This window comes from Epinephelus lanceolatus, chromosome 9 (genome assembly GCF_041903045.1).
Source record: "Epinephelus lanceolatus isolate andai-2023 chromosome 9, ASM4190304v1, whole genome shotgun sequence".
NCBI classification, from domain to species: Eukaryota; Metazoa; Chordata; class Actinopteri; order Perciformes; family Serranidae; genus Epinephelus; species Epinephelus lanceolatus.
The window spans coordinates 22,661,757-22,679,539 of NC_135742.1; the positions used below are offsets into that span (position 1 = coordinate 22,661,757).

The 17,783-nt window shown below is 41.3% G+C and overlaps 1 protein-coding gene across 2 annotated transcripts in view; it reads right to left on the bottom strand.

Annotated features, from left to right (window-relative positions):
- LOC117252724 (netrin receptor UNC5C) overlaps window positions 1-17,783 on the bottom strand; it is a 285,759-nt gene that overhangs the window by 115,084 nt on the left and 152,892 nt on the right. For both annotated transcript variants that reach the window (XM_033619822.2, XM_033619821.2), the window contains exon 3: window positions 10,910-11,053. In XM_033619822.2, coding sequence (XP_033475713.1) covers window positions 10,910-11,053 — 144 coding nt within the window. The remainder of the gene's footprint in view (window positions 1-10,909; window positions 11,054-17,783) is intronic.

Consider the following 17,783-nt stretch of genomic DNA (forward strand, 5'->3'; position numbering starts at 1 on the left):
ATCCGACAATTTTGCAGAACAGGACAGATGACAGACGCCAGATAGTGCGAGCTAGCTAGCTTGCTAACAAGCAACCCGAAGATGGTAACGTTAGCCATGTATGAACTTTTTTCCCTGTCTCTTGCTTGGTAGCCATGGGGACGTCTACCCCTCGCTGGCAAGTCAGCATGTGAAATCCCTTGCTCCGAAGGGCTAGTTTCATACCCACTATCCCTCGTTATGCCCCCTGCCCCTACACGCAAAAAGGAATTGGGACACCCTTACCCCTCGCGGGAATGTGCAAATATAGGGGTAGGGCCAAGGGGGGGTATTGGGACTGGCCCTTAGTATGTCCCAATACATAGTGTGTCAAACGCAGTATGCCAAAAATACCAGGACGTTCAACGACATCTGGTTTGATTTTGAAGTATGTAAGCCAGCATGCTTTTCTGGCTATTCTGACCCACAAACCTATGCGCAGTGGACGATACGTCACATCGACTGAGCCGCAAACAGACGACAGCTGTAAAACGGTCAAAGTCCAGGGCGTGATGTTATGAGAAAGTGGTATATCCCAATTGGTTGTATACTGCATGCAACAGTACGTACTTTTTAAGGGCAACTGCAGTACATAGTAAAAGTAACGAGTAAAAAGAAAAAGTATGAGATCTGGAATGCACCCTTTGCTTTTTATGGTAGTCAAAAGGGCTGACATGTTGTGGTGGGTTGGAATATATGCTACATACAGTATGCTTTTGTCCAACCAAATTCTCATTGGTCGGACAATATCTGGTGTTACTTTCATAAAGCTGTGCATCCACCAAAGGTCTTTTTTCTAGCTGTAAATGCCAAGTGCTCTTCTGAAAGTGCCCAGATGATAGTGCTTGTGCACTTTAGAAGCATTACGCCTTTTCCGCTTAGACACTTTGGTTGCAATGCTATGAAATAACCATGGAAGTAAAAATGTTGGCACAAGGTAGAGTGCTAGCTTTGGCCTTTGCTCTGGATGAACGAAAGGCTGAAGCACACAAGGATGGCCTGGATTAAGTAATTTCTCCTCTATGTTTGTTGTTCAGCACTGGTACATGTGGGACAGTCAACTTGGTATTTGTCCTGGCCCTCCACTGTGATTGGACAGTTGCGTGACAGTGATAGACTATTTTACCCAAAGCAATGGTGCAATTTCAATCAACCAAGACTTTCTTTGGTTGACTACAGCCCTAAAAATGTCTTTGTTACTTTAAAGCAAAAGCAGACATTTATGAGTTGACTAAAATCTTTGTTTGATCTGAAAAGACATTTCTGACTTTCAACCAGCTCCATTGATATATTCATCACTTTGTGGGATAAAATTCAGCCATTCAGTTATCTGTTGGATAAATCTGTCTTTGTACTTCATGCTTAACAACTCACAACTAACATTTTTATCGAGTTTCTTTCTGCAAATTCCCTTTTTTTTATTTTAACCTTTGACTAATACAGTTCAAATTGTTCCGGGAGACACCTCCAGTGTCAATGAGACATGACAAACCCTTCTGCCTGCCTGAAAGTTCTCCCTTTATTTGTCTTTTAAAATAATGTCAATATACAAAAAGTACAAAAAGGCATATAATGCAGATTGATACATAATCTGTTTTTTTTCCTTTTACACTTGGACTTTAGAAAGTGACTTGAGTTTTCGTGGTGAAATCAACACTGTGGCTTACCACTTAACACTTGAGAGTATGCTAAAGCAGTCCTTGACATCTGGGAAAGAGCTCAGTGGCTTACAGCGATGGTGAGACATCATAACCGCACATCCACACAGACGCACACACTATGGGTTCTCGCTATAAAAATGTTTATTCAGTGTTTGTGACCATCATGAAGTCTTTCTCAGAGCCTGAAACCAAGACACTTTGATGATGTCATCCAGAGAAAAGCACTGAGAGTTTTCCACTAACAGCATCTGGAGAAGTGTCAGGGTGAGTGTGGAGGGAGAAACAGCACAGATCTTTTGGTTCATATCAGTTTTAATTTGACTATGCATTAATGAAACTGCCATTTCATGAAGGGGAAAAAAGGTGAAATGTCATTGAGACTGTGGTTGTTGAGGGGATGTGGTTTCTGCGGTGAGGAGCAAGTTTCATACTAGTAAGGTTGGCTTACAAACTGCAGTTGTTTCCAGCTGATGGGTGCGCAGATGGCTGCCTATGTTTTTATAGGCTGCATGTAGGTTTAAACCTGAATGAGTGTACAAGAGTTTAGTTTTAATGAATGCTTAAAGTCTAACACAAGAAATCCCTGTTGAGCCTTGTTTTTCTTAGTGTAATTCATCCATGATTGAAGGAAAACCTAAATACATGCAGCTGAGACATTTGCATCATAAACAAAACAGAAGAAAATTCACTCACAGACATTTTCCAGTTGACACAAGTCGCTGCCTGGGTTGCTGCGTCCCAGAGTGTCTGGACTCCTGATTGCTATGCACACACGTCTCAGTGGAAGGTGGCAGAACAAATTGCCATCATCAAAAATTTGTGTGTCTGGGATGTTTGTGTGTGCATGTGTGTGTGTGTTTATGTGTGCGCCCTTCACATATCCCTAATCTGTTGACAGGGAAAGGCTTGACCTGCTAGTAGCAGGGCCAAAGAGCATGACCGACACTGAATGCACATCTGTGTGTATATAAGTGTCTGTGTTTCGCTTATCCCGTGTACATGCCTGAAATACTGTGCAAGTGTGTGTATTCATCTCACCTGCTTTATAAACTTGAATTAAGCTGCCTGTGTACACCCATAACTCAGCTAAAGTGCCCTGCTCCTACGACCAACAAATCACTCAGAGATTTAATATCTCTGATTGTGCGTTTGACACTTTTACAGCCACAACACTGATTGCCATTATCCAGCTACAAACTGAGTATTCAGATAATGCCTTCAAGTGTTAATTCTACAGTTATTAAAACAGCCTGAAGATGCTGGAGAATGAGGAGGATGGAGGCGAAAAAGAGAGCGCGAGTGACAGAACGAAACAATACGCACATGATGAGCAAAGCGAGAGAAAAAGCACGAGAGGAGGAGACATCGGGAGAGGGGAAAAATAAGAAAATGAGTGGGAAGAGGAGATGGGAATGCAGGAGAGAAATGCTGAATTGCTACTGCATGGTGCGGTGGAAAAGACACTTTGCTCAGCAAGCTCTGGCTGCCAGGAAGCATTTTAATCACAACAGTAGATCCAAATAGGAGCCGAAAGCGGGGTAGGTCAGGAGGTTGGGTCGATTTGAAGTAAAAGGTTATCGCAAGAGGGGGCTGAGTGTAATCAGATCTGGTTAAGGGAAAAATCACTGTTATAATGCAAAGAGAGAAAGTGAAGGACGGAGGGACAGACAATGTCAGAGGGAAAATACACACTCGGCAGAAAAAAAAGAAAAGAATGAGAGTGATCTGAAGAGAAAGGGAGAAAGAGTAAAGTCAAAGAGAGGCAGGAGTTCTATCATCTTTCTCCTCCCTGATATCTATTGGCCCTTCAAGCCTTCTTAGAAGCATCCTCCATCACCATCTCTCAACCTAACCTCCAGAAGAAGTCTTACGTGTGTGAAATACTAGAAATACTATAAACCCTGTGTGAAGAAGTTGATTGAAAACAGGGGAAAAATGATACGAGATACGTAGCATGCCAGTTTGCTTTTGATACACTGGCTGCCATTTAAAAACTAGGCAGCACTTGAACAGTCTAAATTATTCATGTAAGACCAAATACAGAATATATTAGTATCTCAGTGATGCAAAGTAATTTCAGCAATATGTTATAAGTAAGCGGTGTTGCAGAAGTGGATGATTTTTGGTGCCCTATGGAATTATTCATAGTGTAAATAATATGTGAATAAATTAGACTGACGAAGACAAAAACAAAACAAGTAGAAAAAATAAAAAGCAAAAACTAGATAAAATTCTTAAATAATATTAGGATGAATTCAGATGCTGGTTGTTGTACTGTTTTTGTGTTGCTCAACTTATCTGCTGCTTTTCACACTGTAGATCATGGCATATTTATTGATCGATTGAAGAGCTTGGTAGGCGTGACTGGGGATGCTTTAGACTGGTTTAGATCTTACCTAAGTAACGGAAACTTTCTTTATATCAATTGGGAATGCTTCCTCTAGCCACGCTAATATCACCTGCGGCGTTCCTCAAGGGTTTATTCTTGGTCCTTTACTGTTTAGTGTCTACATGTTACCACTGGGTCAGGTCATCTGAAATGTCAATATTTCTTTTATTTTTATGCAGACGACGCACAAATCTATTTATCTGTACATGCATCAGACCACTCCTCAATTACTTCTCTTATAGAATGTCTTGCAGCCATGAGGTCCTGGATGGCTTGTAACTTGTCAATGACAAAACTTTAGTGATGGTGTTTGGACCCAAAACACATAGAGACGATGTCAGTATAATTCTAGTTTCCCAGGGTTTGCAGTGCACCCATGAGGCCAGAAATCTGGAAGTGATCTTTGATTCAGATTTGAATTTCTCTAAACATTTTAGCAAGATTACCAAATCAGCTGTCGGTCAAATCAGGAGTATTTCCGAAATTAGATCATTTCTTTCTTTTAGCAACACACAAACTCTCATTCATGCTTTTGTTTCCAATCATCTAGATTATTGTAACTCTTTATTTGCCGGACTACATAAATAAAGTTTTTTAATATTAGAACAGAAAAATAGTGAAAGGGGAAACTGGAGTGTGGAATCTTTGACTCACAGTAGCATTACTTGCTGAGAGCTGGTGTTACATGATGGTACTGACGACATTGACACTGCCTCAGAGTGATGCAGATACACAAACATTATCTCTCTTTCTCTTACACCCTCAAACACACACTCAGCCATACATTCATACACCGGCTACCTCGTTGAAAAGGTAAGCCACTCAACAATGTGGCCTTCAGTTCTCAGTATGTTTTCATTCCTGTTCTGCTGGTGTCTACATTAACATGTTTACCTCAGAGAATCCCAGACGCCTGTATACGTACGCTTGCCTCGCATCTGTCTCTCAGCGTGTATCAGCCCAAACGTAAGCCAAAAACAGCACATTACCCAGCACTCATTGCACCCCGAGGAGGACCCATTCCATTCGAAATGTTATTAGCGGAGCTTAGAAGGATATTTCTGACTGTGTCACTAACTCTCTGCTGACAGACAGAAAAACATCCTAACATACCAAAGCAATGCAAAGAGTAGTAAGGCTCTGTTCTAAATTCAAACAGTCCTACAAGCCAAATTAACTAAGAAATATATTGCAGCAATACCGCCACACAACTGTAATGCTGTATTGTACATTGTGTAAGCTTAAGTCAGCTCATTTTTTCAATGAATGTACAGGTGTATATTTACTGTAGTCAAATAAACTGGTACAGGGCCAATTTGAATTGTGATGTAGTAATCTACAAAATATATTATTACTCTCTGAACTAGTGTGTAAGTCTACTATAGCATGTTATGCACTATGCAATTTGTGTTCTGTAAATACAATTTTATCTTTATCATTTGTTCTCTGTCTTATTAAACATGTATTTGTCAGCTACTGTTTGTAAAGAGTATAGCCGGCAGAAATGAAAGTGAAAAGCCAAGCCCAGATTCACTGTCTTTTTGTAGCAAACTTTGTTATCTAATGACCTTCCATCATTCCATCCATTTTCATTTGCTTATCCGGGTCGTGGGGGCAGCAGGCCAAGCAAAGCACCCTAGACATCCCTTGCCCCAGCAACGCTTTCCAGCTCCTCCTGGGGAAACCTAAGGTGTTCCCAGGCCAGATGAGATATGTAATCCTTCCAGAGTGTTTTGGGTCTGCCCCGGGGCCCCCTACCAGTGGGACATGCCTGGAACACCTCTAATGGGAGGCGCCCAGGAGGCATCCTGATCAGATGCCCCTCAACTGACCCCTTTCAACACGAAGGAGCAGGGGCTCTAGTCCGAGCTCCCCCCTCCAGATGTCCCAGCTCCTTACCCTATCTTTAAGGCTGAGCCCAGCCACCCCACAGAGGAAACTCATTTCGGCTGCTTGTATCCGCAATCTCATTATTTTGGTCACTACCCAGAGCTTCAAGAAGACCTTAATGAAACAGCATATTTAGACTTTGAGGAACTCACCCGGTATGGTATGCCTCACCAAAACTCCTAATATTTTTGAACAAGCTTACCCTAACAGCCTGATCCACAGGTTATGGGTTGACCTGCACAATACTGCGACTTGGTGTATCTCCACGCTTTTTTTCAGCACTGTGTCTGCAGCTTTTTTTTCACTTCCTCTCGGATGCATGCTACTTACGGTCTGGCACCTGCTGACTCTTTCTTCTTCTTCACTTTTTTTTAAAGTCCCAACCTCACCGGCACACTGTGCCCATAAATGTCCTGACCACAGCAAAATGACAAGAAAATAAGAAAGCACAGACTGAGGGCAGGGTCTCTACAGATAAATACACAGCCATAGAGGGTCATAAGTGATGATTGAGAGAGATTACTTTTATATGAGTCTATACATTTTTATTTTTATTTATTTATTTTTTTTAGGAAAATCCTCCGTAGTATATCACCAAAACTAAACCCCTAATACATATTTTTTGTTAGCTTCCTTCAAAATGCAGATAAATGAAATGAATGAAAAATAAATACAGGTGTTTAAACCAGCATGTCGATAAATAAATGAAGCATCCAAGCCCTGCAAAAGTGAAAATGCGAGACATATTTACAGCCAAATAAAACAGCCTGAGTGAAAAACAAGGGTCAACATGATGGATTTCCTTTTCCAGCACGTTATAAGACCAACTTGGGAAAACAAGATTTCCAGGGTGCGTGTCTGTTAGAATGATACTGTCTGTTAAAGTACTACATATGGGGATGTGTGCAGTTTGTTCTGAGTGTCTGCTGAATGAACTCTATCAAAGCCCTCAGTTGTCCTTTTGATAGTTCACTCAAGCAGAGCCACACTGTGAGTGTAAGGCAGGTAAACTGGGGACATGGGGTCGATTTTGTTATTGGTCTTTCTTCTCTGCTTGACCTTTCTATAACCTAAGCACTCAGACGAGTCCCAGTTGTCTTATATGGTTGAATTGACCAGAGCAATGACGCTTGGAAAACTACTGTTGTGGGTTCAATTCTCAGGCCAGTGAAAGGAGCTTTGAAGGAACAATCCATTCTGTTATATGAGGCTGACAATGAAAGAACAAACAAGGCATCTTTTTAGGTGATTTCTATCAAACATCTCCACTCCCCTGCCACACACTTTCTGCAGAGCCGCCAAGTGACCATCATTCACACCAGGATTTAAAATTTTCCTTCCCCTGGACTGTTGTTTAGGGTCTAACAATCCTAAATTGATTTCCCTGTGTGATCACTGTGTATGCAGTGTGACATGGTAACACTGTCTGCTAGAGTGATATTGAGTCTGCTTGGGTTTAGTCTGGCCCGTGTTCTTCTGGTGACCTTATAGTCAGACTCCCAGTTGTCAAATTAAATTCTTCACCAGACCATAACAGGAAGCTACTGATGGTAGACTGAAAGTTAAAGAGCTAAATGTCTGCTTAGAAAAGTTCCCCCACCATTTATCATTCAGTGTAAAATCCATGTTGAAGGTTCTACCCAACTACTAGTATTTTCCTATGACAGTCAAAATACATGGGGCACAGATGAGATGCATTAAGTAGGTGGAGTCTACTACACAGACTCCTTCTTTGTAGAGTATGGTTGCAAATCAACTTCAGGATGCATTGATTTGATTGATTTATTTTAATGTGAAGTGTAAAAACAGCCACAAGGTTTCTCTGCTGTGTTGCATTGCCTCTGGTACAATTACGTTAACAGGTTGTACTCATTTTTTATACTGTTCTATGCAGTTTTTATCTGCTGGAGAGTCGCAAAGCAACATGTATGGACAAAAAAGCCGACAAGCCCTTTATACCCTGGTTTTTACTTGACCTACCTGTACTTGTACTTTGTATGTGCATTAGCCACTGGACACAACAATTTCCCTATGGGGATTAATAAAGTACCTGTCTGTCTGTCTATCTATCTATCTATCTATCTATCTATCTATCTAAGCCATGTAAAAATACAGTTAAGCAAGCTTCTATGGTAGAAGCTTAAGTTGATTATAACAGACGCAATCTGCTGCAGGCATGCTGCGACATACGTTTCATGCCACATCTGTACCTAATGTATTTTGGCTGTCAGTCTTTAGTGTATATGTACACCCACAGTATACTGTATACTTGTATACTTGTATACTTAATGATAGTAATGTGCTTCTGTACATCAAAAGAAAGCCAAATACTATTTATGGTCATATTTTTTAAGCAATACCCATTCAATATGTTCTGTAAATTACCTCTCTATATATTAGTTTTCAATGTTAGTGGCGGAGTCCGCCATTCCCGCACAGAATTCAAGTTGCCTACCCACATATGAGGGATTCAAAGGAAACGATGCACGTGTGTAATTTAGTGCTTTAGTTTTTAGCTTCTACATGACTTGTTTTAGACAATGTAGGAAGATGATGTGAGTGGTGCATTCAGAAATACACATTCCGAGTGCTGAAAGACACTCTGGCACAAACTGGACTGTTTGTAAATTCAGAGCGCTGTCTGAATATACCAGTGGCAGAGCGCAATCTGGGCACTGAGATGAAGCAGCAGAGTAGAGCCCTGCGCGGGACTGTTTTCTTCATCCCGCTCCTGCCTACTCCCGCTGAATTTCTGACCATTACCGCCCGCAACCGCAACGTGTGTGTTACACTCCCGCCCGCACCCGCAATGAGTATGTCCACTCTGGCCCGCTCCCACAAAACTCTGAGAATTTATGCCCGCACAATAATAGAGATGCATTGATTTTGTGTCTTCTCCCATCCCACAGGAGAAAACACATAATTTTATAAGCTATTAATAAAGAGATTCATGGGGTTGTTTGTTTCGTTTCCCTGGCCTGCATGTCTTTTGACGCACTGGTCAGGAATAGCGCTCCTATTTCATTGTTTTCATTTAGTTTGTAATGAAATAAAGGCTGTTTCATATTCTATTCTCCTCCTCTGTATTTTATTTATTTTTCTACATTTATATAATCACGCAGTGATTGAGGTTAAGGTCTCTTTTCTAAGAGAGACCTGAATAAGAAACATTAATGAGATAAAGATAAAGCCTATGCTCAGTAACACCGGCATCATCACGCCTCTTTATGTAATTAACAAATAGCAACAAGAGCAGGCTGTGAGTGGCTCAAATAACACTAATAAATAACATAAAATAAACAAAGTGGGTAAAAACTAACGAATGAAATGAATGAATTTAACAAATGAATCACTTGGCCATAATATTGCTGTGGAGGAAGAGAATGTTGCTGACCGACTGCGGTCCCAATCCCGTGCGTCTCTCTTCCAAGATGCGCCCACAGACACTAAAGGCCCGCTCTGAAGGCACACTGGATGTGGGGATAGTGAAGATGAAACGCGCCAGCTTTGAGAGCGCTGGGAAGTAGAGGGCTCAGTGCGCCTTCAGACCTTGTTTGAGCTTCTTTTCCACATCATTTGTTAACTCCATCCTGTCGCTATAGGCTACATCCCAATCCTGCAGTGTTTTTTTTAGCCACCCGTTCCTGCCCGCAGCAAAGTTCAAACCGCCCGCTCCTGCAAGATTTGGATTGGGTCCCGCGGGACCCGGCGAGACCCAATCCCAATGCAGCCCTCCACAGCAGAGCACCGAGTGGAGTGAATATGTGATTAACTTAATCATTCGTCGATTAATGTAGAAATATAATGCTCTGTTTCTTCGACCAACAGGGCTCTCATTTTAGTGTAGAGCGTCAGACTGAATTTATGAACGCACCATGTCACTCAATTTCTGGGACTGCGAGTGTTACTTGAATAAGTAAACACTGACCAATGGGACCAGACTGTCCGACCCGTATGCTCTCACTCAGTGGATAGATGATTTGACAGGATTGCTGAAGGTGGGATGGCTGCTTTGTGTTTAATTACTACGATAACCCTTAATACGCATAACGTTATTCATCCCTACAACAGTAAATACTTTTTCCTTAACCTGATATGAAGTGTCTACTGCACATGTGAGCATTTTTGACGATCACCTCTGTCAAATTCTTTCATCTTATTGCATTTAACCATAGCTGTCTTCGATTTTGTTGATGTCAGTGGCGACTGGCATGCGATAAAATTTAAGTCCTGAGTCATTATTCTTTCTATTCTGGCTCCCATTAACGCAACAAGATTAAATTTTAAGACTGCTATGTAGCCTACAGCCCTGTGGTGGCAAGTCGTGTTCTGCCTCGAGCTAACAAATTGACGTTATTGTGACATCGACCCTAAAAGGGTCTACACACCGCCACACACTTCTAGTGAGTCATAATTAATGATTGAGAGATATTACTTTTGTATGACTCTATAAATATATATATTTTTTTTTTTAATACAAAAAATCCTGCATGCTATACCTTTAATTCTGTCTAATTTATATCAGCCTCATTGTTCACTGCCTTCTCAGAGGTCAAATTACTGCTAATACCAACCAACACTTCCTGCTGCTACAGGTTGGCTTTTATTGTCACAGGAAACACAATGTATTTGTTAGAGGTAAACACTGTCAACCATTCATTTAAAAGATATCTAAAAAACAAGACAGCTGGCCAGTTTTAAATATTGCAATCCTGGACCCAGGTAAGAGAAGGTGATAATTGCAACTTTCTGTGTGCATGTTTTTTTAAAAGCTCTCTTTTCAGTTTCGGGGAAGAAAAAAAAATGACTGAGTCTGCATTTACGTATGTCTTCTATGTCATGAAAAAGTGTTGAGCATTAACACTTGATGAAGTCTCCATGCTCACTCGTGTGTGAACAGTACCCCTCTAGTCTTTAATCCTCATATGCGTGTTTACATAAGCGTACTCACATGCGATGCGGACATGTGCCTTGCGGCTTTTGGTGGTTCCAGCGGAGCTCCAGGCCACGCACTGGCACCAGTAATCTTCAGGACCGAACAGCTCCTCCACTTGCTGTCGTGTAATTTCTATACTGGCTTCTCTTACGACCAGACCTGCAGAAGAAAGGAAAAGCACAGGAGAATCAGATTTAGATTCAAGCTAAAAAAGACTGTCTCAGATGGCAAATGAGTCACAACTTCCAGTTGCTCAGTGAACTGCTGATACTCAAGAAATAGTAGTAGCTTAAGTCTATTTAAGCTTTTACTCTGGTGATATGGCTTTTATGTTAGCTTAAGAAGCACAAGCCAAAGCAGTCCACAGTAAATATCTCAGCAAGTAAATAGAAGGAGATAATCATACAATATCTGCCGCTTGTTTACAAACCCAGGTCATTCTACTGAGTAGAGTCACTCCGGATTTAATGTAAACTTTGTGAGATTGTTCCTTTGCACTTCTACCACTTATCTCACTCCGCTCTCCTATTCTCTCTTTTCTCTGGTGTTTTGAAAGCAGCTCCATGTGAAGAATAAGTGTGAAGTTTAAATAGCTGCTCCCAGCTGATAGGATTGCAAGGGGAGCACAGATAGAGGAGGAACACAGGAAATGAGGAGCGAGGGACAAACTCAGGATGGAAATATGGGAGACACAGGAAAGGGTGAGGTAGAACACAGATGCACAAGCAGGAAGAAAAAAAACATTATGAAAATGACAAATGCATGACAAAGGAAAGGAATAATGAATAAAAAAGAAGTAGGAGGAGGGAGCAAGGAGGGACTGATGAAAGAAAAAATAAGGTTAAGCTCACAAAACAGAAAGGAGGAGGGAAATGAGAGAAATGGTGGACTGGTGGAAGTAATGGAAAGAAACATGACAGAGGCACAGTGAGGGGAAGAGAGAGGATGACAGAATAAGAGGTGGGAGAGGGCAATGAAATGTGAAACGGAAAGGAAAAGGCAAAGGAGATAAAAATGGGTTTTAGGTAAAAGTACGTGGGGACTGGGGAGCAGACAGGCAAAACTCTATGAGAAAAGATCTTGGCAGTTTATTTCAGGTTCAGCAGTGTTACAAAGACCCAAGTAGCAATCTCTGTGGTGCTCCGCAAATCTGACTTGGGCCTATTACTTATGAAGACTCTCGGTATGTTCCTGCCAGCAGAGAAATTGACACAAAGTTAAAGTAAGCATGCCAGCATAAAGGCAAAGGGGACCAAGAGGAAGGCAGAGAGTGGAATCCAGCGAGCAGGACTGTGGTGGACCAAAGGCCGTTAATGGCCGGCAAGAGAATTAAAGAGAAACCCATGAGGGCAAAGAGTAAGAAAGCCAACAAAAGCATTCATGGAGGCTAGCTGGGAGATAGGGAGACATGGCTTTGGGTTAGAAAAGATTGATAAGAAGGGATATGAAGTTATAATGGATGTAAAGTAAAAAAAGGGATCTTGGAAGATATGGCAATTCAAATAGCACTGATGGCACAAAGGGCAAAGAGGAAAGTGAGACACAGTAAAAAGCTTGTGAAAGGTACTGCTGGCACAACAAGGGATAATAGCAAGTGAGGGGAAGACAGCTATACAGTCAAAGAGCAAGGACGATATAAAAAAAAAAGTAGTGTGAATACCAGCGCTTGAGCAAACTAGCAAACAAGGGAGATTGTTATGGCTTCGCAGCTTTAAACGAAATGGGCAAGGGACACAGCAAGAGAGGTAGAGGCTAAGAAAATGGCAGCCTAAGTGGCAATTATAACCAGCAAGCAACCCAGGACTAAAGCTGAGACAACTAGTAGGCAGGCAGTTGCAATGAGCAAAAAACTCAGCGTGCAGTCAAAAAGGACAAAAGGGACAGGGAGGAGGTGGACACCAGTGGGCATGCTACTGCCGAAGTAATGAGGGAAGTAGGGCAATTAAAGTGAATTGTTTAAATGAGCCAGAGAGCTAGCAAATGGACTCAAACAAATGCAAAGAAAGCATGTTGGATGGTACATGAGTGGGATCAGGGGACCTGGGAACACAGTGAGAGGTTCTGGAAGCTTGTGCTAGAGAAAAATAAAGGGAGAACATCTGCATTTAAAGTGTTTGCATCACTGTGTGTGTGGCTTATTAAGCTGAGGATCAAAAACTATTGTCAGTAATATATCATTGAGTCTCTGGAGTAGTTAAAGTACTATCTAATAGGTTCACCGTATACTTAGAATACACAGAAACATTCAGCACAGCTAAGACTTTAATCAAATCAAATAATCCTGCAGTATGTGAGATGGTGGCTACACCTCAGGTACTGTGAATGAAAAACTGACTGACTGACTGACAGCTGACTTGCATTGCCTTTCTCCTGGCAGAGGACTGAAGACAGCTGTGCAAGATCCGTAGATTTGTGTCGCACATCATGTAGCACATCTTCACTAATATATGCTACAAGTTTTACACTTTGCCCTTGCAGTCAAAGTTATTTTATCTTTTTGCTTGTGAAAGTGGTCTAAGCAAGCAACATCCCAGTTAACTGGTCAGTTCCATCCCTTGCTCCTCCCCAGCTCCACCCTCTCATCCAAATAAAGTTGCCTCAGGTTACTTCTGTCTGGATCAAAATATCTAAGATGGTCGTGGGTAAAATGGCAAACTCCTCAAGCCTTCAAAACAGGAGTCTGTTGACACTGGAGTAATTATGTTAATTCATTTTCCAAAACTTCTTATACTGTAGGGGGTTACAGGGGGGCTGGAGCCTATCCCAGCTGACACTGGGTGAGAGGCAGGGTACACCCTGGACAGGTCACCAGACTATCACAGGGCTGACACATAGAGACAGACAACCATTCACGCTCACATTCACACCTACAGGCAATGTAGAGTCACCAATTAACCTGCATGTCTTTGGACTGTGGGAGGAAGCTGGAGTACCCAGAGAAAACCCACACTGACACAGAGAGCAGGCTCCACGTGGGGGAGGTTCCCCCGACCCGGCAACCAGGAACAATGCTAAGCACTGCACCACTGTGCCGCAGGTAATTATGTCCATTCCGCTATTTTTATACAGTCTATGAGTTGAACCAAAGGGCTCCAGCACAGAGAAATCCTCTTTAAGTTTTCAGGGCTGTATTATTAGTCCAATTTGAAATAAATGTGGAATGAATACTGAGCTGACATCTGGATGCACCAAATGTAGTGCTGAGCAATGTTGGCCATGTGTAGTTCATGTGTAGTCATCTTAGCAACATCTTCAACCACATTCTCTCATTTATGTTCAATATTATGCAGGTAAGTATTAATATTTACAGTTCATCACTTTATGTTTGACCACAGAAGTGTTCAGCTGCTCTCAAAGTGTTTTAGGTGCTAGGTGTTTCAGTTCTTGTCAATGGGAATATAGGCAGGAAAGCATTCTACTTTACAAAGGTAATCTGGAGCACTGTAACATGCAGGAGTTAGGAAATATCAGCGGCTGAATATGGGGTAAACCAGGATGTGCGTTGCATGGTATTGCGTACATTGAAACTGAGTGATATAAGTTAGGAGGACACAATGGAGCAGAATTACAAGTGTATTAGAACACAGACAGACAGAAGGAAAACAAAACAAGAACAGGACATATATAGAGTGAAACACAAAGCATCAGAGAGAGCCGAGTTGGTTTCACAGCGGGGGAAATCAATGGTTGTGATGATGAAATGTGTTCAATTTCTCAGTGAGGCTGGAGCCAGAAAGATACACCAATCTGACACTGCCGGCTTAGTGTTGATGGAAGGCCAAAATGGTAAGAAAAAAGGACGAGCTGTCAAATGAGGCAGCGTGCACTGACGTAATCCTTTTAATGCTAGGTTCAGGAACCTGATCAGCAACTAGTAACCTGCTTTACTTAAACACTCTCTTAGCATCTTGTTTTGTTAATCAGAAATTAGAGAAAACTAGTTAAAGCAGAGGCCTTTGTGTGAGAAAAACCCAATGTCTTGTCCATGTGTACACAAAAGTGTGTTTCTAATGGGTTGTGTTTCCCCTTCCTCTTGTGCAAAGACTTCCAACAAGGGGTAGTCAACAAGGGATACTGTAATATCGACATGGAGCAGTGCACAGAGATGAAATGGAAAATCATTTCTCTTGGGGATGCATCCTTGTATCCAAGTTGGTTAAATCCAACATCTAACTAAAGTTAAGTCTGAAATACACAGGTAGAAAAATGTTGGCTTCCACTATTTCAGGCACACTCGCACAGTCGGAGAAAACTCTGCAACCAAACAAAGAAAACCAACGCACAACAACACCGGTGACATTTGGGGATGAAATATCTAATGGTGAAACTTACTGATGCAACATAAACTTTTCATAAACTCCACTGTGTTTACGTGGAACTAATTTGATGCAAGAAGGGGCATCGTGCAGTTGAATATATTCCATCCTTCACTGCCATCTGTGCATTTTCTTGTCAGCTGTCAGCAATCAGTGTGAAAATTACTGACAGAAAAATAAGTATGTCAAACTTTCGACACCACAAATCTGCAGCAGATCACAAATATTCACCTATCTGCATTGTGTGTGATTCCCCAGCTTTCCTTCAGTGTCATGTCAATACAAAAAAACATGTCACACAAAACAAAAAGTGGGACTATACATAAAGAGGATAAAGATAGATGTCACTGGATCTGCAGTTGAAAGCTGTTGAAGGCTGTTGAAAGCCGTTGAAAGCGCTAAAGCCCCAGTCGTTTCCATTGTTTGCTAATGCGAGGCTCACAGAGCTCGTGTTGCTGGGCAGAGAGCGACTGAATTACCTGAGGCTTAAACAGTCCCAGATCACTCGGTGTCTTATTTTGTTTAGATACAGTGCTGAGAGCCTCCACATCATTCTCTTATGAGAAGACAAGCGTGGAATTTTGGGTCTCTGTACCATGACAGTGCTTCACATCAACAAAACCACCGCTGTCAGCTGAGGGAGGTGAGGGGAAAGAGGTAGATGAAAAATGGAAGACGAGTATCAAGACGAGTGGATACTGTCACAAATATTTCTATCAATCACGACGCCGCGAACAACCCTGAATATTTCTCTTAGTCCCAAAGTGTCAATTCTTATAACAAAGTTTACTTGTCAGCTGGGGAGTAAAAGTACAAGTGTGGGTGAATGTGCTTTGTCAGGTCTGGACTTTTTTATCTGACAAATGGGAGCTGGGAGTAAATATGCTCACAAAAAAATACAGGTTGCAGAGTGGAGATATACAAATCATTTTCTATCCCAGGGGGTATATATAGCTGTTTGTCACTCTATGCATGCCCACAAAAATGTAGCTCTTGCTAAATGTGATGCAATGGTTGTGGCATGGTTCAGACAACCTGTAGGTTTCGTTCTTTGCAGGAAAATGTTACCAGATAGCTCTGAAAAATGATACTTACGACAGAAAGGTTTGAATAATAACTGTGGATTCATCCAGGTGAACTGGTGATTTCATGTTGTTAGCCATAACTCCCTTGTCAGCTGAGTTACCACATTCACAAATCTGTACAATTAACCTACTTGTTAAACTGTTATCATACCTAAGGGTTGCAAAATTATGGGAATATTCAAGGTGGGCATTTTCCATGAGAATTAACAGGAATAAAATGGAATCATGAGGGTTATCTGCCCAGGCTGTATTTACTATGTCATATACAGATAGAACTTAACCTTTTACCATATCATAGGCAGACAGAATTCAATTACTTTCCAAAAAAAACCCATTAACTTGTTAAATACATACAGTGTGAAATGTGCCATAGCTAGCGAGTTAACTTATTACAATTAGAAATAAGAAATGGCCAATTAGCCGCAAAATTTGAGCAGATAATGCGGGCTGTGTGCAAACATAGGGTTAAAAGCCTACAATTAATTTTATAAAAGCTACGTCTTCCAATAACATATGAATGGAAATAGATTAATTAAAGGTCTAGTGTGTAGGATTTAGTGGCATCAAGCACCATCACTATGCCGCTGGTGTATGCAGATATAAAAGTTTCAGTCTAGGGTAACATAAACACAATTATTCGTAGTCTAAAGTTTATTAGATTTAACCCTAGATTTATTTTGTTATATTCAACTTCTGCCAACAGATGCCCCTAAATCCTACACACTGGACCTTTAAAACTCCTCAATTATCATCATACTCTGCATCCCACATGAAAACAGCAGAAAGTGTGAACAAGTTATAAACTGTGTACTTTGCTTTAGGCTACTTTCTGTTGATTAACTGAAATATCATAGAAATATTCACTCCAGCAATATGAAAACTTGAAAACATGTTGTCCTTTGGCTCAGACAGTTCAGTAGTGTTGGCAGTAGAGTGGGCTGCAAATGTGATGTGAGGATGCACTGTGTATGCAGAGTTGTCATTTCACCGAATTTTGATTTGATGGGATGCTGGCGAGTATCTGTGCATGTGAAGGAAGAGTGCATGGGTACAACTAAATTAAATGAGTTACTTTTAACCAAAACACGCAATTCAAAGAGCGGGTATTGTTTATTTATGTGTATTTCCCCACAAAACTTTCACTATTCCTTTGAAATTTTCCGACCCTTTGCAACCCTAATCCTACCCAACAGCAACTGCTGGCTAAAGCTGCATAAATAAGACGTGGATTACAAAAGAAAGCGCCAAATTTCACTTTAAAACGCACTACTCAGAACAAGTTTGGAGAATTTTGTTTGCAAAGGCTGGAACAGTTTTTGTCAGAGCTCAAATTAAATTGATGTGTCAGCAGAAGCTTGCAGACACGGGTTTTTCATGTTATCAAATCAGGAGAAATGTTGGAGGAGAAAACAGATGATGATAAGCAGCTTTTCCACAGAAGTGATAAGGAAAGCGGAAAAGCGTGTTTTCCGAAAATGGATTTACACC